Genomic DNA, 23,790 nt, shown 5'->3' with positions numbered 1-23,790 from the left:
TGCGATATCGTTTGAACTAATCGTCCAATTGCTACAAATAACCAATCAAAATGTTGGAAATTTTATGTTCTACATAACTATATCTATTATTTTCCAATATGCTAATTAAGTAGGTCACTAGAGGTCAAAAGGGCACGAAATTTGACCCCTGCTTAAAATCTGGCCATCCGTCCAAAAAAATCACAACAGTTTTTTTTTTTTTTTTTTTTCTTTACTGAATCGAGGCTCGTGAAAGAGCTAAAATTACACTACCAATGGGAATTTCTCAGCCGAAATGGGCTCAAATAGAAGTTAATAAGTGTCCAAGTCCATTTTATGCCTGAAAGTGTGGATTTTATTTGTATCTGAGCCATGGTACATAACGGAATTTGACACATCTTTGAAAACGGCCATTTGTAGCCTGAAAAACACGCAAAAATGGAAGATGCCAATGTGTTGGTATTAATAAAAAATCTTTCAAACAACATTTTTAATACAAATGTCAAATATCATGTGAAAATGTGCTCTTATTTCGTTTAGGGCTGTTAGGCATTTAAAGGTCACCTGTAGTCAAGGTCAAGGTCATTCACCGTTGAACCTCAGGTATGCATTTTTTACGTCCATCTGACAGAATACCTCATGAAACATGATAAATCATCCCTTAACAACATATCAAAATATTGATACCTGCTAGAAATTCCTCTTTATGGATTTGGTAGGCCTATTTAAGCCTCAATTCCCAGCCTAATTCTACTGGTTCAAAGAGGATGAAGAGTGTCCTGAAGAGCATGACATACAACTACATGTATCTCCCCCAGAGAGATCAATAACTAATCAATACATTTATTAATTGTTTCATCAGAGTTGACCCCTTGCACTACCAAGCATCACATCCTCCTACATTACCATAGTGTGTCCATTAAAGGGGCCCCAGTATCCATGTCTGAGTTGCATCTCAATCTTCGTCAGTCACTGTTGTCGTCATCATCGAATGAGCCTTCAAATTCAACCTTGCCATGTTCCTCCTCTTGCATGTTGCTACAAGTCTGCAACTTGCATAGGTATGTGCACCTCATCCTGTTCTGGAGGCAGGAACAGCTCTCCTCCAAGCACTGCCTTGGACAGTTGCAGGTGATCAACTCCATGACAGCCTCAGGGGCAGGTGGTGCGTCACCCCAGTCAATCAACTGTCCGTCATCTACCCTCCATCCATGGCCACACGGAGACGGAATATCTAGATTCCTGTCTAAACTTCTCTTCCAGATTGCACATTGGTAGTTGGCCCTCTTACTGTGATTGAGCAAGGAAGATGCGCAGGGGGGAGTTGCCAAGACTCGGCCTCGCCTTTCTTCGCACAAAAGATGTTGAAACGCAACTCATTGATGCCGTTGATGGCTGTCCTGGCGCTGTAGAGGGAACAGGTCAGTGCCTCTAGTCGCTGGATTGATTCATTTGATAGGTCCCATGATTGGCCTGATGACTGCAGGGTGGTCATGTGTTCCTCGTGGCTTAGAAGCCGAAGAGCTGAAACTTTGCCCCGGCCAGCATAGCTGCTCACGGTGTCGCAACCCGTGAATGAATGGAGACCCAGGAGGCAGGCACATTTTTCAAGACCAAGGGCATCTGCAGCTTTCTTAATCTCTATGTATTCAGTGCGCGTCTTGGATCCCAATTTGAAGTATACTGGGCATTTTAACTTTGGTGTGAAGGCCATTGCCAAGATGAAGACATCAGTGTCTGGTGACATGATGACAGCAGCTGTCAGACCAGACCTGACGCAGTGCTCGGCATGTAGGAGTAGCCGGGTGTCTGCCTCCTCCTGGCTGCTCTGTAGATCTTGAACATCAGACACCGAGTCCTTTGTAACTCTTCTGCACTGGTCTCCGTGTGTGAGGAAGAGCTCTTTCCTGTCCAGTCTTTCACGTAGACTTTGGTCATTGCTCCATTCCTCAACCAGAAAATCAATCAGTTGGGTCTTGTTTCCACAATGTAGAAAACTCTTCCATTGCTTCAACCTATGGCCGGATGCAATCTTACCAAATGTCATGGCACTCTCAGACCCTCTTTTTACCTGCTCGGCATTTTTAATGGAGTTCTCCTTGTAGACGTTGAAGACAACATCAATTCGAAGGTTGACTCTCCCCTCCCTCAGCACCGCAGACAAGATGGATTTGGAGGCTTCTCCAAAAGAGGCATTAGTGGTATTTGCCATCATTTTCTGTACAATGACCATTCCATCAATGATGCAAGCTGAGTTAGAAGGGATGGTATCTGCTGGTGAAAGATCCTTTCTCAGACGTTTGGAGAACTGTGCGTTATTGGTCTTCCGTAGGGTGCCTTCAGGGTTCGCTAAAGCCCAAGGTATAGGAACAAGACGATAGGACAGCACATTCTTCATGTCCAGCTTTCTGGTCTGTCCAATGAGGGTCATTTTCGCAAACAGGTTCCTGTCAGCCTTCATGATGATGCTCCGTCCCTGTGTTTTGAAAGACCTCTTCATTTTGATATCGCTGAAAGTCTTGAGCCTCTGTTTCTTCAGTGGATCGAAGAAACCCTTGGTGGCACGGACGTCAAGCCTTTCGTCACATAATTCTTTAAATGCCGCAATGCCCTTGTCCTTGGCCCCTAATAGTAACTCTTTATCAGTCCTGCACATCGGCATGGAGGAATTTTGGCCCATTACTCCTGACAGAACTGCTTTCATTACCTCGTTATGTTTTCACTCCTGTCTGTATGTTTGTTACTTGCAAAATCGAAGATTTTTCAAAGTAATATTGGTTGGTCTTGTGCGTTATTACTTGGCAAGAAATGTTTTTTTTTGACGAGTATGTTGATCACTCCGGTTTGTGTGTGTGTGTGTGTTTGTTTGTTTGTCCTCTCACTTATACTTGCCCACAGGTCACAATTTTAAACCGATTTTCACAAAACTTCACCAAACGGTAGAGTTCGTGGTCTGACAAAATCCTATATATTTTGAGGTCAAAAGGTCAACACAGGCCTAAGGTAAACCACTTTTTCCAAATTTGTAAAATCCTCAATTTTCATCCGACTGACTTGAAATTTGAATAGGATTTTCATATCAGCTAACTGAATTCAACCACCAACTATTTTTGAGATCAGCATAGGCCAAAAGGTCAACATAGGCAAAATTTCTAAAATCCTCAATTTTCATCCGATTGACTTGAAATTTTAAGAGGATTTGCATATCTGGTCACTGCATTCAACCTCAAACTATTTTGAGGTCAACATAGGCCAAAATATCAACATAGGCCAAATTTCAAAAATTCTCCATTTTCATCCAATTGACTTGAAATTTTAAGAGGATTTGCATATCTGGTCACTGCATTCAACCACCAACTATTTTGAGGTCAACATAGGCCAAAATATCAACATAGGCCAAATTTCTAAAATTCTCCATTTTCATCCGATTGACTTGAAATTTTAAGAGGATTTGCATATCTGGTCGCTGAATTCAACCACCAAGTATTTTGAGCTCAACATAGGCCAAAAGGTCAACATAGGTCAAAAGGTCAACAAAAGCCAAATTTCTAAAATCCTCAATTTTCATCCAATTAACTTGAAATTTGAAGAGGATTTGCATATCAGCTTACTGAAACCAACCACCAACTACTTTTGAGGCCAACATCGGCCAAATGGTCAACATGGGCCACATTTCTAAAGTTGTCAATTTTCATCCGATTAACCTAAAATTTAGATGATGTGATCACATTTCAGTTCAAATTTATGCAGAAATACAGAAAATTATAAAGGGTTCACAAACTTTTTCTCATCACTGGAATTACTGATGTTGTTTCCTACCTCGGTGTCGAGTGACAAGTGGTATTTTTGGTGGGACCTTTGCACACGAAACACGGGACATTTATACATTACTTTGAAAAAGACATTCAACACAAACCAGCTCTTGAGGGAGATCCTAAAAGTCAATTTTCACCAAATGTGGGGATGAAGAGAGAATAAATAAGAAGAACATTTGGCATTGACATAATCATAGGATTGCAAGAAACATAGAGGGATTTCTGCATCACTTTGCAGTTCCTTCAAGCTCTTTCTGGAGTTGGAGCCCCAAGTTCGTGATGTCATCTTCCATTTCTACGAGTCCAACTACGCCTGTTGTCTTCGCATGCTCGACGACATGAGGGTGAGCGGAGAGACAGTTTTGTACACTTGAGAGCTGTAGGATTGTTGTACTTTGTAGTTATTTTTATAATGATATATAAGCAGCAGCTGTGAGATTCTAGCAGTAGATTGTATAGTAAACGATTGATATGTGTGAATATGGCGATTATTTTGTACACAGGACAACCTTCTCCTGGACATGTATCTTGCTCCACACGTTTGTACCCTCTACGGGCAGATTCGCAACCGTGGTCTTATCCAGGTTGGTCTATCCTCTCAGTAGATATGGGAATATATGTGGATTTGTTGTGCGGGTCTGTCTGGTGGCCATGTCTCCACCAATGCTCCATCAACGCTCCGAAATAGTTTGATTGGATGCATTGATTGCATCTTGCAATTGAACCAGTAGGAAGAGATGCTGATTGGAGCATGCTGTGGGTGTTGTGTGGTAGTACTTCAGTCCATATTCGTCTGCCGATATGCACAAGATGGCGAAAGTCTTCAACATGTCGTTGGCCAGTTTGGAAGATGAGGCCTGTCAGCTGATCCTCGATGGGTTGCTGAGTGCCCGCATTGACTCCCACAGCAAGGTAACCAATCTTTATTACAACATTTTTCTTTCTTTGCTTTTGATTTTGTGCTTTCGTTTATTTGCCATTTGCTAATTGTTTTTTTTCCTATGATTCTTTCATTCCGTCCTTGTTCACTTTGAATTTTGTACCCTTTCTCCCTCCAATCTATTTTTCATTATTCCTCTCCTTCTGATGTTGTGGTTCAGACTTTGTACGCACGTGACGTTGACGCACGCAGCACAACGTTTGAACGCTCCTTGCAAACTGGCCGCGATTTCCAGCGTCGAACCAAGGCCATGGTGCTACGTGCTGCAGTGTTGCGGAACCAGATCCACGTCAAGGTGTGCGAATTAGATCGGGAGCGATCCACAGCACAGGTCGCCTCAAATCGGAACCAAGTTTGTGACTGACATCTGTATCTGAAATAAATTCACGGGCATTTAATTACAGCATCTTCTAAATATTTGTGATGACATGCTACCTGGTCTTACCTTTGTTTTTAGACTTTATCCACGTTCACTCATCAGCCCCATGAATTCCTCCAGTTTCTAAGTTACTCATAATTTGTTTTTTCTCTGACATTTTATCAACTCAAAATTGTGTGACCCAGAAATGCAGCAATGTAGTATCACGATGTAATGTAGTCACTCACCTTCATCGCATCCTGCACAACTGTGACGTCACGCTGTTGTCCTGGTTTAATGTTTGGCCATGCAAGATAATTGAGAATAAAAGTCGACTTGCTGATTTCCTCCCCCAATTCCAATGCCGTTTTGTTGCAATGTAACATTTGCAGTGATGAGTAAAAGGATTGTGGTGTGGGAGGTGAGGGGCAAAGGTCAGTGGAGAGAATCGGTGGACGATTCACATCATAGGGAAACCTGTTTGAAAAGAGATTTTAACCAGTTCAGAGAACTTGGCTTGTTGGCTACCACAATGCACGTACGCACATGCACCTTTTTTATTTTTTTTGTATTCAACATCGAGGCTCATGTAAAAACTAATATTAATCACAAAAAAAAACGGACATATAAAACATAACAAAGGGAGCGGGAGACAAGATGGGGAGAGAGAGGGAAGCACACAAGTACAACATTTGAGAGCAGGGACATCGGGAGATCTGTGGGAGGGAGAGGGCTTGGTGCGTGGGGAGAAGCGTGGTGAGGGGGTGGGGTGGGAGAGGTAAAAACACATGGACACTGCTAGGACTTCCAGGAAAGAAGTCGGTATTTCAGAAAAGTGGATCTGGGGTGAAATTAACAGGGGTAGAAAAGATCAAGGTTTTGAATGGGGGAAGATAAGAGATGTTGGTGAACAGCTGTTTTAAAGACCTGGAGGGAGGAGTGGGATTGAAGAGAGTGAGGGAGTTTGTTCCAGAGACGGGAGTAAAGCCGCTGTCACACCTTGACGTTTTAGCCAGCGTATGCCGACGTATGAAAAATTTGGCTACGTTAAGAGCACGCTGAAGCACGCTGGCATACGTCATAGTACGCCGGGCTCGTCGACAAATTTTGTGCATGCACAAAATTTGTCGACGTATGCCAGCGTATGACTCACACCAGCACTCAATTTTGATACGTCGGCATACGCTGGTTAAATCGTCAAGGTGTGACAGGGGCTTAAAGAGGAATGAAAGTGTGAAGGTGAGCAGAGAGTCTTGATTTAGGAAATTTTACCAGAAGAGGGTTGCTGGCAGATCTTGTGCGACCTGGAGGAATATTTTGGGGACAGAGTACAGATAGATAGGAGTCGGTAGAAGGCCGGATAGCAGTCAGAGGAAGACAGAAAGACCACCTACCTGCCTGCGGTGAGCGAGTGAAAGGCCCTCACAATCAGCTTCATCACGGGAGATTCTAATGATTCTGAAAGCTTTTGTTTTAACAGTGGTGAAGCCGAGCTAGGTTTGAGGCAGGAGCACCAGCCCAGAGGGGACAGCAGTATTCCATTGAGCTGCGGATGAAAGCCTTGTATGTGGTGAGGAGCTCACGTGTGCCAAAGAAGGACTTCGCACGACGGAGGATGCCCAGTCGGCGACTGGCTTTGGAGGCCAGCTTGGAAATGTGCTTTTCCCAGGAAAGTTCATGGCAGATAGTGAGACCGAAAAGCTTGAGTGACAGAACTTCTTTGAGAGGATTGTTGAGAAAGTGGATGGGAGGGTTATGCAGACGGTCTTTTCGTATCGACAAAGTGAGAGTGTGAGATTTGTCAGGATTGAAAGACATGTTCCACTTGTTTGACCAGTTTGTGATTTTGTCCAGGTCTGCAAAGAGTGAAGAGTCTGCTGCCTGCCGATTGGAGGGATGAGAGATGGAGCAGCAGAGAGGGGAGTCATCAGCAAAGAGATAGAGAGGATTTTCCAGACAGTCGGAGAGATCATTGATGAAGACCAGAAAAAGCACAGGGCCCAGAACACTGCCTTGAGGAACTCCAGCCTGAACAGGAAGGGGAGATGAGAGAATTCCATTCAGGGCCACACGGTGACTGCGACCAGAGAGGAAGTCAGTCAGCCATGCGTGGAGATTTCCATGGATACCACAGGAGGAGAGTTTGGTGAGCAGAGCGGGGTGCCAGACCGTATCGAAGGCACGTGATATGTCAAGGGAGACAGCTCTGATTTCCTGTTTGGCATTGAGGACCTCCATTCATTGTTGAGACAGCAGAAGCAGCATGTCCAGAGTAGAGTGCCCTGGTCTGAAACTAAATTGATGATCAGAGATCAAGCCATTGGAGAAGAGGAAGGATTTGATATCCGAAGCAATGATGGAATCCATGACTTTGCTGGTAATTGGGAGCAAGCTGATTGGTCTGTAGTTGCAAGGATCTGTTTTTGCACCTTTTTGTGTGAAGCGGTAATGTTGGCTGATTTCCAAACTGATGGCAGATGACCTTGAGCAAATGAGAGGGTGAAGAGAATAGAGAGAGGGTGTGAAAGAGCAGCAGAGCAGGATTTTCGGACCCGTGGGCTGATGCTGTCTGGTCCAGTTGCAGAATCAGAGTCGAGGTTTTGACAGAAACTTCTCCACCTTGTCAGGAGAGAAGGACACAGAGTCCAGGAGCAGTTGAGTTCGACTAGGAAAGGTGGGAACAGAGAGAGAGATGGGTTTGGGACACAAGATTTTGAGGCAAACACAGAGTTGAGGCATTCGGCTTTGTCACGTGCGGTGTCAACTGTGTAGCCATTTGAGGTAAGGGAGGGGATGGAGGGGGAACAAACACCAGAAACGGATTTGACCAGATGCCACCAGGATTTGGAGGAAGGAGACAGGTTTGAGAGTTCAATCTTGAGTGTGGAGAGATAGTGCTTCCTGGCACTCCTGAGGGTAGACACACACTTGTTCCGAGCTTGGTGGAAGGAACTGAGATTGCCTTCAGTTGGATTTGCCTTCCAAGAGGCAAAGGCAAGTTGCTTCAGGGCAACTGCCTCACTACAAGATTCAGTGTACCATGGACGGGAGGAAGGGTAAGACAACTGAAGACGAGAAGGACGAGAAGGAGGAAAGAAGAAATCTGTGCATGAGAGAGAGAGAGCAGTTTGCTTTGGAAGAATTCCCAGGAAGAATTGATGTCAGAGGCAGTAGAGATGGGAGACCAGTCCAGGTGATTGATGGCTGCTTGCAGCCCGTGCCAGTCGGCCTGAGTGAAATGCCAGACTCGTCGGCGCTGAGGAGGCTCTCTGAGAATGGCCAGAGAGATGTCCACTTTAACAAGCACATGATCAGAAGAACCGATTGGAGCAGAAGAAGAGCAGCAGACATTTGCAGGGAAGTTAGTCATAACCAAGTCCAGAAGAGAAGATACTCCATTGACTGAGACCCGGGTCGGGAAATTGACAGATTGTGTCAGTCCCAATGAGTCGCAGAAGTCCTTTGCTGAGGTGCCATGGCTGGTGAGAGATGAACCCACACCCAGCCAGCTGGCATGATGACAGTTGAAGTCGCTACATATGAGGAAGAGAGAGTTTGGATGAGTTGATAGAAGTTGGTCCACGTTGTCCGACAGCGAAATGTAAATGGAGTCATCACTGTTTGGAGGACGGTACAGAACACATATGAACAAAAGGTGGGAGCGGAGAAGAAGCCGTAGCCAGACGTACTCCTGGGGGTGGGGTGGAGAGAGGGCAGTGCAAGGAGAATGAGGAATAGAGTTTTTGATAAAGATAGCCACCCCACCACCAGGATGAGGCTCAGGTCTATCATACCGGAGGAGGGAGTAACCAGGAAGAGATATTAAGGAATCAGAGACATCTTGAAGGAGGAAAGTTTCTGTTAAGCAGATCAAGTCTGGATTGTCAGAAGCAACCTGAATGGAGAGATCAATCAGGTTTGAACAAAGGCCCTGGATGTTTGAGGTCCATACCGTTAATGAGGAGAGAGGGGGAGCATTGGGTGCAGGACAGGGGAGGGGAGGGGTAGGGTCAGATGAAGGATGAGAGGGGGAGGTAGGGAGAGCAGTTGATAGTGTGTCAGAGATTACAGAAGAGTTACAAGAAAGGGTAGGATGAGGAGGACGAAAGGTTTGATGGTGATGGGATGAGGCACAGTGAGGGGTTGTTTGAGGGGGGCAGAGGAAAGTAGAAGGTTGGGGGAGGTGGAGGTATGAGATAGAAGGGAGACGAAGTGGGGAGGAGGCAGCTTTAAGTGGGAGGAGGGAGAATTTGGGAAGGATGGTTGGGGGGGAGATTTGAAGGGGAGGGTTTGGGGGGGAGTTTTGAATGGGAGGGGCAAGGGGGGAGTTTAAGGGGGGAAGGGCAAGGGGGGAGTTTAGGAGGGGAGGGGAAGGAGGGAGTTTAGGAGGGGAGGGGCAATGGGGGGAGTTTAGGAGGGGAGGGGCAAGGGGGGAGATTTGGAGGGGAGGGGCAACGGGGGAGTTTAGGAGGGGAGGGGCAAGGGGGGGAGTTTAGGAGGGGAAGGGCAAGGGGGGAGTTTAGGAGGGGAGGGGCAAGGGGGAGTTTGGGAGGGGAGGGGCAAGGGGGAGATTTGGAGGGGAGGGGCAAGGGGGAGATTTGGAGGGGAGGGGCAAGGGGGGAGTTTAGAAAGTGGATGATTAATGAAAGATGAACATTTATAACAAATTGGGTTTGTTGTGATTTTCAAGTTAGCGATCCGTTTAAGAACGATGGAGGAGGGGTGGAATGGAATGAATGAGAATTTAGAGCATGTCGTGAGAAAGAATTATAAGAGATTGAATATTTTTTTGAAATGGAATGAGTTGAAGAGGAAATTGAAAGGAGCCTTTCAAATAGGAAGAAAAACAACGTGTTGTAATAAACCACTGAATAAAACACTCCAAGGGAAAGTTTAAACATATTTAAACAGAACTGTGAAGAACAATCTTATATTCACAAAAATACCAATGGGGAGAGGGAGCCTAGAGGAGTAGAGGGACAACCACGAGTCACTTGAACAGGGCAAAGGGTGGGAGGCAAGGGGATAATGGGGGGGGGGGGGGGCGAGACAGCGCACGTGGGCAGAGGCAAAAGCACACGATGGGACAAAAGCACATGAGGAGAAAGGGAAATAAAACTTTGTTTGTTTTTCTTTGGGGGGGGGGGGGATAGGGGTGGGGGTTACAACGTCAGACACAGAGTAGATGTTCGGTGAAGTTTGGGGGAGAAGGGAAAATCAAAAAACCTCGCAAAACCAGCGAAGGAAGGAACAAACTTTGACGGGGGAAGCCTCAGGCTGCAAGGCCTCACACGCGGCACGGCAAACAGAAAACGATTAATTTATGAAAGATAAACACCGAGAAACTTCCAAGGGACACCCTATAGGTTCACACACCGAAAGATAAATACAGTTTCGACAAAATACAATTGTGAACAGACTTAACTTTGAAAACATGGAGACCGTGAGGAGCTTCGAAAATCAGTGACGTCGTCTCCAAGATCTCACAAGATCCATGAGAAGAGAGACAACAATGAGATACAACAATGATATTGTTGACAACAATGACAATGAGATACAACAATGAGATATTAAGGAATCAGAGACATCTTGAAGGAGGAAAGTTTCTGTTAAGCAGATTACGTCTGGTTTGTCAGAAGCAACCTGAATGGAGAGATCAATCAGGTTTGAGTGAAGGCCCCGGATGTTTGAGGTCCATACCGTCAAGGAAGAGGGAGGGGGAGCATTGGGTGCAGGACAGGGGAGGGGAGGGGTAGGGTAAAATGAAGGGTGAGAGGGGGAGGTCGGGAGAGCTATTGATAGTGTGTCAGAGATTGCAGAAGAGTTAGGAGAAAGGGAAGGATGAGGAGGGCAAAAGGTTTGATGGTGATGGGATGAGGCACAGTGAGGAGTTGTTTGAGGAGCAAAGTACAGACTTGTCATTTAATATGGAATATTTTTTTTGTGGGGGTGAACTTACTTTTCAAGATGACTTAGAACCAAAAGTTCATTGGAATTATGTTGAAATTATTCTAGATTTTGTTAATGTGACCTTTAAAAGAAACAAAAACCACATTTGACATTTCGAAGCAAATAAATTGATCCTTGAAAGTGATGTAAACTGATCTCGAACTCAATTCACGGACAGTACTGTGTTAAACTTCTGTGCGTTTTCTAGAAGTATCTCTTTATTTTGCACATTAGCCAAAAATTATTTTAACAAAAACAAAAGTTAAATTACGACTGGGATTACGGACAGTAAAATTACAGTTCAGTACTTCGTGTAACCCCCACGAGCATTCAGGAGAGCACGTACACGTTGAGGCATGCTGTTCACAAGATTTGCCAAGGTTTGGACAGGAATCGCTTGCCATGCAGTTACAATAGCCTGCTGCAATTCACGCACAGAGGCAGGCTGCTGGTCCAAGTTGTCCATTTGACGCGTTAATTCTGCCCACAAGTTCTCTATCGGATTCATATCCGGGGACATGGCAGGCCACTCCAGATGCTCTACACCACGGTCAGCAAGAAAGTGTTGGATCATGTGAGCACGATGAGGCCGTGCATTGTCATCTTGGAAGACAAAGTTTCCTCGAAAGGCTGCACGAACAAATGGAAGCAATGTTTCTTCCAGAATGGCCCTGTGCTTGAACTGGTTCAGGTTTCCATTCAGAACAACCAGGTCAGTTTTGCCCCCTGCATGAAAAGCAGCCCAAACGGTCACCCCACCACCTCCAGTTTGGACTCTTTTTTTCTTTTTCTTTTTTTTTGTATACAGAGTCGAGGCTCGTGAAAGAGCTAACATTTATCAAACAAACAAATCAAACAAACAAGCAAACAAAGTATATAAAAAGGGGAGCGGTCGACAAGATGGGGAGAGAAGGGGAGGAAGCACACAAACACAACATTTGAGAGCAGGGACATCGGGAGATGTTTTTGGAGGGAGAGGGCCTGGGGGGAGGCAGGATAGGTATAAAACGCAAGGACACCAAGGACTTCCAGGAAAGAAGTCAAAAGTCACCTCAAAAAAGTGGATTTGGGGTGAAATTAGCGGGTGTAGAAAAGATCAAGGTTTTGGATTGGGGAAGATAAGAGATGGTGGTGAACAGCCGTTTTAAAGACCTGGAGGGAGGAGTGGGATTGAAGAGAGTGAGGGAGTTTGTTCCAGAGGTGGGAGAAAAGAGGAATGAAGGAGTGAAGGTGAGCAGAGAGTCTTCATTTTGGCAGTTTAACCATAAGAGGGTTGCAGGCAGATCTTGTGTGACCTGCAGGAATATTTGGGGGACAGAGCCCAGAGAGAGCTGGGGGAGCAAGGCCGGAGAGGAGTCGGTAGAAGACGGAAAGACCACCAACCTGCCTGCGGTGAGTGAGTGAAAGGCCCTCGGAGTTGGCTTCATCGCGGGAGATTCCAATGATTCTGAACGCTTTGGTTTCAATAGCGTGAAGACGAGCTAGGTGTGAGGCAGGAGCACCAGCCTAGAGGGGAGAGCAGTACTCCATTGAGCTGCGGATGAAAGCCTTGTTTGTGGTGAGGAGCTCAGGTGTGCCAAGGAAGGACTTCGCATGACAGAGGATGCCCAGTCGGCGACTGGCTTTGGAGGCCAGCTTGGAAATGTGGTTTTCCCAGGAAAGATCATGGCAGATAGTGAGACCCAAAAGCTTGAGTGACAGAACTTCTTGGAGAGGATTATTCAGAAAGTAGATGGGAGGGTTGTCCAGTCGGTCTTTTCGGAGAGACATCGTAAGAGTGTGAGATTTGTCAGGATTGAAAGACATGTTCCACTTGTTTGCCCAGTCTGTGATTTTGTCCAGGTCTGCAGAGAGTGAGGAGGCTGCAGACTGCCGATCTGAGGGATGAGGAATGGAGCGGCAGAGAGTGGAGTCATCAGCAAAGAGATAGAGAGGATTTTCTGGAGAGTCAGAGAGATCATTGATGAAGACCAGAAAAAGCACAGGGCCCAGAACACTGCCTTGGGGAACTCCAGCCTGAACAGGAAGAGGAGATGAGAGAAACCCATTCAGGGCCACACGTTGACTACGACTAGAGAGGAAGTCCGCCAGCCATGCGTGGAGATTTCCATGGATACCAAAGGAGGAGAGTTTGGTGAGCAGAGCGGGGTGCCAGACCGTATCGAAGGCACGTGATATGTTGAGGGAGACAGCTCTAATTTCCTGTTTGGCATTGAGGACCTCCATCCATTGTTGAGACAGCAGAAGCAGCATGTCCAGAGTAGAGTGACCTGGTCTGAAACCAAATTGATCAAGCCATTGGAGAAGAGGAAAGATTTCATATCCGGAGCAATGATAGATTCCATGACATTGCTGATAATTGGGAGAAGGCTGATTGGTCTGTAGTTGGTCTCTTGGTACTATACCATCTTCGTTATAGGCTTCATGCACTTGTCTCGCACTCGGACGCGGCCATCTTGACGATAGACCAGAAATCTAGACTCGTCACTGAAGATCACGTGATTCCAGTGTCCTGGCTGCCATTGACGGTGCTCTCTGGCCCACTGCAATTGGCGCTGGCGGTGTTGTCTGGTCAGACGTGGCTTTCTCAGGGGCCGCCTGGCACGATAGCCTGCTTGAACCAGTCGTTGGTTGACTAGCCTTCTGGATACAGGCACATTTGTCAGTTGCTGCCACTCAGCCCTAAGCCGATTAGCTGACTTGGTACGGCCATTGTGGACTAACCGGTGCAGCTGGCGATCACCCCTCCTTGTGGTTCTGCGGGGACGTCCTGGCCTCGGTATTGAAGTAGGCACACCCCTCTGAGCATTTCGTTTCAGGATATTTGACACCTGACCTTGAGTGATGCCATACTGCCAAGCAATAGCACGCTGTTTCATGCCGGAATTTCGTAAAGCCACCACTAAATGACAAACAGCATTGTCGAGTTGACGGACCATCTCCAGGGGAAGCGGCAATAACTTTTGTAGACGTGCAGCAGTTGTTTTCCACGAATATAGAACGCAACAACCCTTATATACCCGATTGTGAAGCCAATCGTCAAATGTACCTGTCCGTACATTTTGTCACGCCACCTGTGATATAATCCTGTTATTGACTTCTTGCTGCGACAGACAATCAGTGACATGGTTCTTTTAACAAAGAAATCACCGAAGCGTGAAAGAAACTCACCAGATTGATATACCGAGTTCAGAAAGTAAACCCAAGTCAAGAAAAAAAAAAATTCCATATTAAATGCCAAGTCTGCAGAAGGTTGAAGGAGGTGGAAGTTTGAGATAGAAGTGAGACGAAGTGAGGAAGAGGCAGCTTTGAGGAGGAGGGGGCAAGGGGGGAGAACTGGAGAAAGATGGTTGGGGGGGGGGGGTGGAGATTTGAAGGGGAGGGGTTGGGGGGAGTTTTGAAGGGGAGGGGTTGGGGGGAGTTTTGAAGGGGAGGGGAGAGGGGGGAGATTTTAATGGGAGGGGCAAGGGGGGAGAGTTGGAGGGGAGGGGTGAGGGGGGAGACTTGAAAGTGAGGGGGGAGTTTCAGAGGGGAGGTGTAAGGGGGGAGTTTAGAAAGTGGATGATTAATGATTAACGAACATTTCTTACAAACTGGATTTATTGTGATTTTCAATTCAGAGATCTGTGTAAAAACGATAGAGGAAGGGTGGAATGAAGGTGAGTTTGGAGAATGTCGGGAGGAGGAACTGTAATAGATTGAATTTTTTTTGAAGTGGAATGAATTGAAGAGGAAATTGAAAAAAGCCGTTTAAATAGGAAGAAAAACAGCGTGTTGTAATAAACCACTGAATACAACACTGCAGGGGAAGGTTTAAACATTTTAAAATAATATTTAAACAAAACCATGAAAAACAATCTGGGAAAAGTCCCTAAGTGAGGATGTGGATTGGAGAAAGAAGGAGAAAGGGTTTAGTGAGTATAGAGGAAACTAGAGTTGGAAAGGCTGGATAAATAGGAGATAAAGGGGGCGGGGTACAAGGCGAGACGAGGGGGCGAGAGAACAAGCACGTGTCCGCGAGGAGAGGAAGAATTAATAGTTTTTTTTGTATTTAAAACGTTTGACAAAGGATAACATGTTCGTGGGAGGCAGGGAGAGGAAAGAAAATCAACAAATACAGCGAAGGAAATAACTTATATTCACAATATACCTACGGGGGGAGGGAGCCAAGATAGACCAGGCTGCGCACGAGGTGTGAACAAAAAAACGACGAATTACACACAAGTTTGCAATAATTACAAAACCAAAACTAACTAGAAACACAATAACACATACGCAATAAAATAACCAGTAGAAATTTGAGAAAGACACGAATGGGAAAATACTCAAACTTCGATGTCGTGGAGAGATCGAAGCAAGCCTCCTTGCTCGAGGGACCGGAAGCGGATTTTGAAAAAATTGCCAGATAATACCTGGCGGGTTTTTTTTCCTATTTCCTTTGAGTATTTTCCCAAATTTAGTATTGCCCTTGAGCATTAATATATAGGGCTAAGTATTGAGGGAACAATGTTAATTTGAACCTGCCCAATACATCCCATTTTCATTCCCTTACTCTCAACTTCCATTCCCAGGGTGATTGATTCATCTTTGTGGGTGCTGTCTCTCAGATAGACATTAATGGGGTGTTCTGTCTGCTAGTATTAGTTAGTGGACGTTAAGGATCCCACGGTGTCCTTCGCGATGATTTGGAGAGCTATCACCGACACCATGAACAAATCACAAATTCCTGCCCGAACCTTCAAGGGGCACTGCATCAGCAGCACAACCGCGCACCTGTTAGATCTTGTGCTAATCCACAGCCACGAATGACGGCGACGAACTTCCATTCGTCTGTTTATCGAGGCCAGAACACGTCCTTTCCTTTTTCTCGATCTTCTCCACATTTTCACACCAACCTCCAACCCCCGCTTCCGCAAAATAAATATTATTCTCCTAACTTGGCAAACAAGAATGTATTCCACATTTATTTTATTATCATTGTTTTTTGCTCATGCTGCTTATCCATCAACAAGTTGTTACAATGGGGCATAACAGCATAAAATCGTTCGAGCAGGAACGACACCTCTGCTTATCCACGACCATATATCATATTTGTGAGGTAAAAAGGATGCTCTACCGAGTGCCATTCTACTTTGTTCTCTTTTGCCAAGTGTCCCTCTATGAGTGATTTTTTTCATTTGTTTGTTTGTGTGTTTGTTACTTGGCAATTTTTTTTTTTTTTGACCAGTATGTTGATCACTCCGGTTTGCGTGTTTTTTGTGTCCGCTCACATGCCTACAGGTCACAATTTTAAACCGATCTTCACGAAACTTCACCAAATGGTGGTTTGTGGTCCCACAAAATCCAATATATATCTGAGGTCAAAAGGTCAACATAAGCCAAAGGTCAACCTTTTTTTTTTAAATTTCTAAAATAATCAATTTTCATCCGATTGACTTAAAATTTGAATAGGATTTACATATAATCTAACTGAATTCAACCACCAACCAACTTGGAGATCAACATAGGCCAAAAGGTCAACATATGCCAAAAGGTCAACAACCGTTTCAAGTTTATAAATTCCTCAATTTTCATTCGATTGACTTGAAAAGTGAATACGATTTTCATATATGCTAACTGAATTCAACCACCAACTATTTTGGAGATCAGCATCGGCCAAAAGGTCAACATACGCCAAAGTTCAACAACCATTTATAATTTCTAAAATCCTCAATTTTCATCTGATTGACGTGAAATTTGAATAGGATTTGCATATCAGCTTGGTGAAACCAACCACCAACTATTTTTGAGGTCAACATAGGCCAAAAGGTCAACATAGGCCAAGTTTCTAAAATTGTCAATTTTCATCCGATTAACTTAAACTTTGAAGACGATTTGCATATCATGTCACTGAATTCAACCACCAACTATTTTTGATGTTAAAAGGATGCTCTACCGAGTGCCATTCTACTTTGTTCTCTTTTGCCAAATGTCGCTCGGTGAGTGATTTTTCATTTGTGTGTTTGTCTGTCCACTCACTTACACTTGCGTACAGGTCACAATTTTAAACCGATCTTCACGAAACTTCACCAAATGGTGGAGTTCGTGGTCGGACAAAATCCTATATGTTTTTGAGGTCAAAAGATCAACATAGGCCAAAGGTCAACCACTTTTTTCCACCTTTCTAAAATCCTCAATTTTCATCCGATTGACTTGAAATTTGATTCGGATTTACATATCTTGCTAACTGAATTCAACCACCAACTATTTCTGAGATCAGCGTAGGCCAAAAGGTTAACATAGGCCAAAGGTAAACCACTTTTTTTCGAATTTCTAAAATCCTCAATTTTCATCCAATTGACTTGAAATTTGAACAGGATTTTTATATCAGTTAGCTCAATTCAACCACCAACTCTTTTTGAGATCAGCGTAGGCCAAAAGGTCAACAACAATTTCAATGATTCAAAAATCCTCAATTTTCACCCCATTCACTTGAAATTTGAATGAGATTTACATATCAACTGACTGAATTCAACCACCAACTATTTTTGAGATCAGCGTCGGCCAAAAGATCAACGCAGGCCAAAGGTCAACCACTTTTTTTGGAATTTCTAAAATCCTCAATTTTCATCCGTTTGTCTTGAAATTTTAATAGGATTTACATATTGGCTAATTGAATTCAACCACAAACTATTTTTGAGATCAGCGTAGGCTAAAAGGTCAACATAGGCCAAAGGTCAACCACTTTTTTCGAATTTCTAAAATCCTCAATTTTCATCCGATTGACTTGAAATTTTAATAGGATTTTCATAGCAGTTAACTGAATTCAACCACCAACTATTTTTGAGATCAACATAGGCCAAAGGTCAGCAACAATATCAGATTTCTAAATCCTCAATTTTCATTCGATTCACTTGAAATCTGAAAAGGATTTGCATATTAGCTTACTGAAACTAACCACTAACTATTTTTGAGATAAACATAGGCCAAAATGTCAACCACTTTTTATCAGATTTCTAAAATCCTCAATTTTCATCCGATTGACTTAACATTTGAATAGGATTTACATATATAATCTAACTGAATTGAACCACCAACCAACTTGGAGATCAACATAGGCCAAAAGGTCAACATATCCCAAAAGGTCAACCGTTTCAAGTTTATAAATTCTTCAATTTTCATCCGATTGACTTGAAAATTGAATACGATTTTCATATATGCTAACTGAATTCAACCACCAACTATTTTGGAGATCAGCATCGGCCAAAAGGTCAACATACGCCAAAGTTCAACAACCATTTATAATTTCTAAAATCCTCAATTTTCATCTGATTGACGTGAAATTTGAATAGGATTTTCATATCAGCGAATTGAATTCAACCGCCAACTATTTTTGAGATCAACATAGACCAAAAGGTCAACATAGGCCTAACGTCAACCACTTTTCTCAAATTTCTAAAATCGTAAATTATCATCCAATTGATTTGAAATCTGAATAGGGTTTGCATATCAGCTTGGTGAAACCAACCACCAACTATTTTTGAGGTCAACATAGGCCAAAAGGTCAACATAGGCCAAGTTTCTAAAATTGTCAATTTTCATCCGATTAACTTAAACTTTGAAGACGATTTGCATATCATGTCACTGAATTCATCCACCAACTATTTTTGATGTTAAAAGGATGCTCACGTGTGAAAAAGCAAACTCCATTTAACGTGTGCATGGACGTATAATTCACATATGTAAAATAAATAAATGAACAGACGGGAAATTACCGAGAGATATTTCTTCGTTTTTATTTTATTAGTTACGAGCAGAAGTACCCGGCGTTGCCGGGTGGGGGATGGAGGCGGGGAAGGGTACGTACACTTTAAACATGTATATACATGTGGGATGTTATGTATATACATGTTATGTATATACATGGCCTTAAAATGCATGTTGTTGTTGTGTTGTATACATGTGGGATGTGGGATATATACATGTGGGACATGTGTAGGTGTACGTGTGTGTGTGTGTGTGTGTGTGTGTGTGTGTGTGTGTGTATGTGTGTGTGTGTATGTGTGCGTGTGTGTGTGTGCATGTGTGTGTGTATGTGTGTGTGTATGTGTGTGTGTGTGTGTATGTATGTGTGTGTGTGTGTATGTGTGTGTGTGTGTGTGTCTGCGTGTGTGTGTGGGTGTGCACGCACATGCATTCACATGTTATCAGAAGTAAATACATTGTGTAGATGACATCATTTGTGCATCTGATAAATTGCCAGTGACCATTTTGTGAAACTGAATGTGCAGGTGCAGCATCTAACTCAATATGTCGAAATGTCACACACGACCATGCCCGTGGGATTCCCACGGGTGACCCCAGTCATAAATTAAATTAGAAGAGGTAATTGGTGTGAAGAGATGCAGAACTTTGTTCATTCAGTAGAGTTGTATGATCTTGAAGTTCAATTTTCTGAATCATCGGGCTTGTTCGGAGGCTGATCAAGGGTCACGTGGCATCTCTTCGTTTAATCAGGCACATCAGCCTTCCCGACGAACTCAATAAAAATTGATGATTGAATACAGTTCATTGAAGACTGCATTCTTAATCTTGTATCGTTCACCTCCTGATGTAAAAGTGTCAGAAACAAAATATCAACTTTAGGCAATGTCTATTTCAGGAGGCCAGGATGTAATGATTAATCAAACAAGGAAACAACTAACTTGTAAAAGTAGAACAATATTTGAAAATTAAGATTGTGTTACGTAACCCGACAGATCATTCCCATTGCTTTCGTTCAATCGGCCGACAGTTTTTTTTTACCTAGAGTGAGATGACTATCGGTATCTCCCTTTTATCTGATGGGCATGAGCAAAGGTGGAAGAAAGGAAAAATCTCCGTCCTTCGAAAAGGCATTCTACATATGGCATACACCATAAAAAAGCATAAGATGGACACAAGTCCTCTTATCTGCCCTATACATCTCCCTTCTCTTTCCTCTGATATCCTACCAAACTCCTTCTCCCTCTACATTGGCCTCGTTTCTTCCATATTCTCCCCTCTTCCTTTGTATTTTCTCAATATTTTGCTTTTTCTCCAGTAATCCTTAACCATGCCTTTGCAGACGTAATAGTTAGATGTAGTGGAGCAGCTTAACTTGGATATTTATAAGGATTGTGCATTTTGTGATAAAAGCAACACACTTGCCACACATAAAGACACTTATAATATGAACAGATTTGGATATTGGGCCACCTCACATTTTGCCCATGGTGGCTATAGCAGCCATTTTCAAAAATAGCCACCAGCGGTCACTTTTATTTTCTATATATGATGTACTGGGGAAGACAGTGGGTCGACCGTGGATGCTAATGTGCTTTTAAAAGTCCAAGACTGTTTAGGGAGTGCCTATTATTTCATTTGGTACCACAATAGATAACTATAATTGAATTAGTTAGTGTAAATAGGTTTGCGACACGGCATCTGGTGAGATTCCAAATGGATATAAATTGTGAAAATCATGCACATTGATGAAAAAAAGGGGGATTTTCATTTTCTTGGTCCACTTTTCCTGAAAAGCAAGTACCAATGTAATAATAACATAAATGAACAAAGAAATAAATCCATGCGGTTCCCATTATATTACAAGTCATTCTTTCCCGATTGCACTTTTGGTGTCTCGCCATTTCGTTACGTTGTTATTTTTTGCGCACTATCCGCTAAACATTGGTTTCGTATTTGCGAATGAAAGTCACCGTAACCAAGAGCCCCGGATGAGGCCTTTGCCTGTCAATAACAAAAATTACCACAGGGTTCTGGTCTTTGTGCGTTCTCTGCGACAAGCATCATTCGCGATGTATCTTGATGCCCTGACAGAATTGGCCTCCTGGTTTCATGCTTTAGACCACACTAATGTGGGATCCAGGTGGATCCCTGTTCACCTGAGGGACATGGCTGAACTTCCAACAAAGCACCCACATGGAGCCAGGAAATTCCAGGAAGGTAGTTTCACTGTGCAGAAGATGAAGAAAGTGTTTTCCACCATCGCAATTGACCAGGCACATTAACAAAATAATGCCTGCATCAAAGGAGATGGTGGAGCAGTTGGCCTCACTGATAACCCCAGTGCCCTGCGCCGGTGGATGATTGCGGGGCCAGAAGTTGCCCGGATCATAGAAGAATTCCAACTTGAGAATGAGAACTGGAGGAGGCTAGTGGACACTCGTCATCATGACCAGACACCAAGCGTGCAGACTGCATTCACCAAAGATGTCCAATCTCTTGTCAGCGTCATGGAAGAGCTTGGCAACCCCTTTGAGGAAGAAAGTATGGATCTGGTTGTCCTTGATACAAAGGACATCGCAGCCCCCGTTGCAGTTCAGGCAGTTCAGAATGTTAAGAGGATTGGCCAAGAGCAGTTCCAGGCTTTTACCAAAGAATGTCTGGTGGAAAGAACCAAGCCTATTGATGACACCATTCATTGAAACAACCTGAAGGTGTTCAGTAAGTCGGCTCCCAGAAGTGTCAGCAAGGGGAAACAGCAGGTAGTCTCACTCAAGAATGACTTACAACTTTTCTCTCGGCTGTACATAAGCTGTCAGACGAGAGACGGAAACCTTGATGAATTCTTTCGACATGAGAATCAGGCATGTCCTCCGTCACTCTCTGATGGAGGAAGTCTCCACCTTGGTACGAAAAGTGATCTACTCACATGCTTGGAAGCCATCTCTGATGTCCAGTCTGACCGTCCTGCTGCCACGAGCGTAGTTCTTGATGGAGCTGTCATCGTTCAGATGCTGAAGCCAGCTGCAGCCAAGAACTTCGATGAATATGCTCAACAGATATTCATTCCATATATGTCTACAAAGCTTCAAACTGCATCTCGCCTGGACTTGGTGTGGGACAGCTACCATGCAAATTCTCTGAAAGCAAGTGCAAGAGCAAAGCGTGGGACAGGAGTGCGAAGACGTGTGATGGCTGGAACAACCATACCAAGAAACTGGCAGAACTTTCTCAGAGTAGATAGCAACAAGACAGATCTGTTCAATTTTCTCTCTGAAGTTCTGTATAAGTGGTTTGATAACGACAACAAACAACTGGTCATTACTAATGGGGAAGCCATTCTCAGCAAGCCAGCGCTATCAGATGTAGCATCACTCACCCCATGCAACCACGAAGAAGCAGATAGTCGCATGATGTTGCATGCAGCCCATGCAGTCAGGCACGGCCACCATAAAATAGTGATTCGGACAGTAGACACTGACGTTGTGGTGTTGGCCGTCTCAGTAGCCCAGGGGTTTGCATCAGAAGATGAACTGTGGTTAGCATTCGGAACTGCCAAGTCTTTTCGGTACCTGGCAGCCCACGAAATAGCAGCTGTACTAGGACCAGAGAAATCACAGGCATTGCCAATGTTCCATGCCCTGACTGGATGCGATACAGTGTCGAGTTTCGCAGGGCATGGTAAGAAAAGTGCCTGGGCAATCTGGAGCGTGTTACCAGAACTCACAGCTGCACTACTAAAGCTATCTTCTGCGCCAAGTGATATACCAGAAGATGTCATGTGCACCATCGAAAGGTTTGTTATCCTGCTCTACGACAGAACCAGTACATGCATGGACATTGACAAGGCAAGAAAGAAACTCTTTGCAAAGAAGAACAAAGTTCATCTGATTCCACCAACCAAGGCAGCGCTGGAGGAGCATGTCAAGAGAGCTGCCTACCAGGGAGGTCATGTATGGGGCCAGACACTGGTATCAGCACCAGACCTACCTCCACCGACCAGCTGGGGCTGGGTCAAGACTGAGGGTGGGATGTACGAGCCATATTGGACAAAACTACCTGAGGCGGCCAACACCTGTTATGAGCTAATCTCATGCAAGTGCAAGAAAGGTTGTGTGAGCCGATGCAATTGCAAAAAGGCTGCACTTGAATGCACTGCTCTGTGTTTGTGTGAAGGGGAGTGCTCACATAATTGAGTTCCTGGGAATTGCGACAGCAACTTTGGCGGTATATCTGTAGAAGAAACAGACTTTGACAGAAACGTTTCATCTGATAAATGTTACAAATTATCCATCGGTTTGTTCCTCAACATGCAATTGCTTTAGTTACTAGTATGTCATGGCTATGTTTATGTTTATGTATGATCCTTTCAATTTTAACAATTTTGAATGAATTGTAATTCTAATGACTGATATTTCATTTATAACAATGACAATGTTGAACTATACAACAATATTGCTTGTAACCTCAGAAATCATAAAATATATGCATAATAATGAGACATCTTCTACAGATTGTTTGTTGTTATTTTATCCAATAACTATTATAACAATCATGTAAGTGCCCCTAATTACTTGACAATCACTTTGCACAATAATGTAAAAGCTTAGAATGCCAAATATACTCAATTGTTGTCAGCTAGTTCCTCTGATATTGGCAGGTCTGCACACACAGAATTTCCGAATTTAGTTCCGATTAATTAGCATAAGCGCCATTTTGGAAATTGGCAACCATTGGTGCCCAGGCCCAAATTTGAGATGGCCCAATATCTATATCTGTTTGTAATATGTCAGTCTACATGTGGACCAATTTTGGTGCTTTTATCACAATTTGCAAAATGGTTTTGCTAAGCTGCCCCACTAATGGCAGAGATGTCAACAAGTGACTTTTTCCAAGTCTCAAGTCAAATCTCTGGTCTTTGTGGGTAAGTCTCAAGTCAAGTCTTTGAGGGCATCTCAAGTCAAGACTGGAGTCTTTGAGGGCAAGTCTCAAGTGAAGTCTGAAGT

At 43.9% G+C, this 23,790-nt stretch overlaps 1 protein-coding gene across 2 annotated transcripts in view; it reads left to right on the top strand.

The window, feature by feature from the left end:
• LOC137424550 (COP9 signalosome complex subunit 1-like) overlaps positions 1–5,430 on the top strand; it is a 146,530-nt gene extending 141,100 nt beyond the window's left edge. For both annotated transcript variants that reach the window (XM_068112124.2, XM_078775574.1), the window contains exons 10-13: positions 4,033–4,138; positions 4,298–4,378; positions 4,569–4,706; positions 4,895–5,430. In XM_068112124.2, the coding sequence (XP_067968225.2) occupies positions 4,033–4,138; positions 4,298–4,378; positions 4,569–4,706; positions 4,895–5,098 (529 nt within the window). In that variant the 3' untranslated portion in view covers positions 5,099–5,430. The remainder of the gene's footprint in view (positions 1–4,032; positions 4,139–4,297; positions 4,379–4,568; positions 4,707–4,894) is intronic.
• The last annotated feature ends 18,360 nt before the right edge of the window (positions 5,431–23,790 follow it).

The sequence above is a fragment of the Myxine glutinosa genome, chromosome 4, assembly GCF_964187855.1.
Source record: "Myxine glutinosa chromosome 4, kmMyxGlut1.1, whole genome shotgun sequence".
Classification (NCBI taxonomy): domain Eukaryota; kingdom Metazoa; phylum Chordata; class Myxini; order Myxiniformes; family Myxinidae; genus Myxine; species Myxine glutinosa.
Note: the sequence above shows the minus strand (reverse complement) of the source record. Positions and strands in the feature narration are given on the sequence as shown.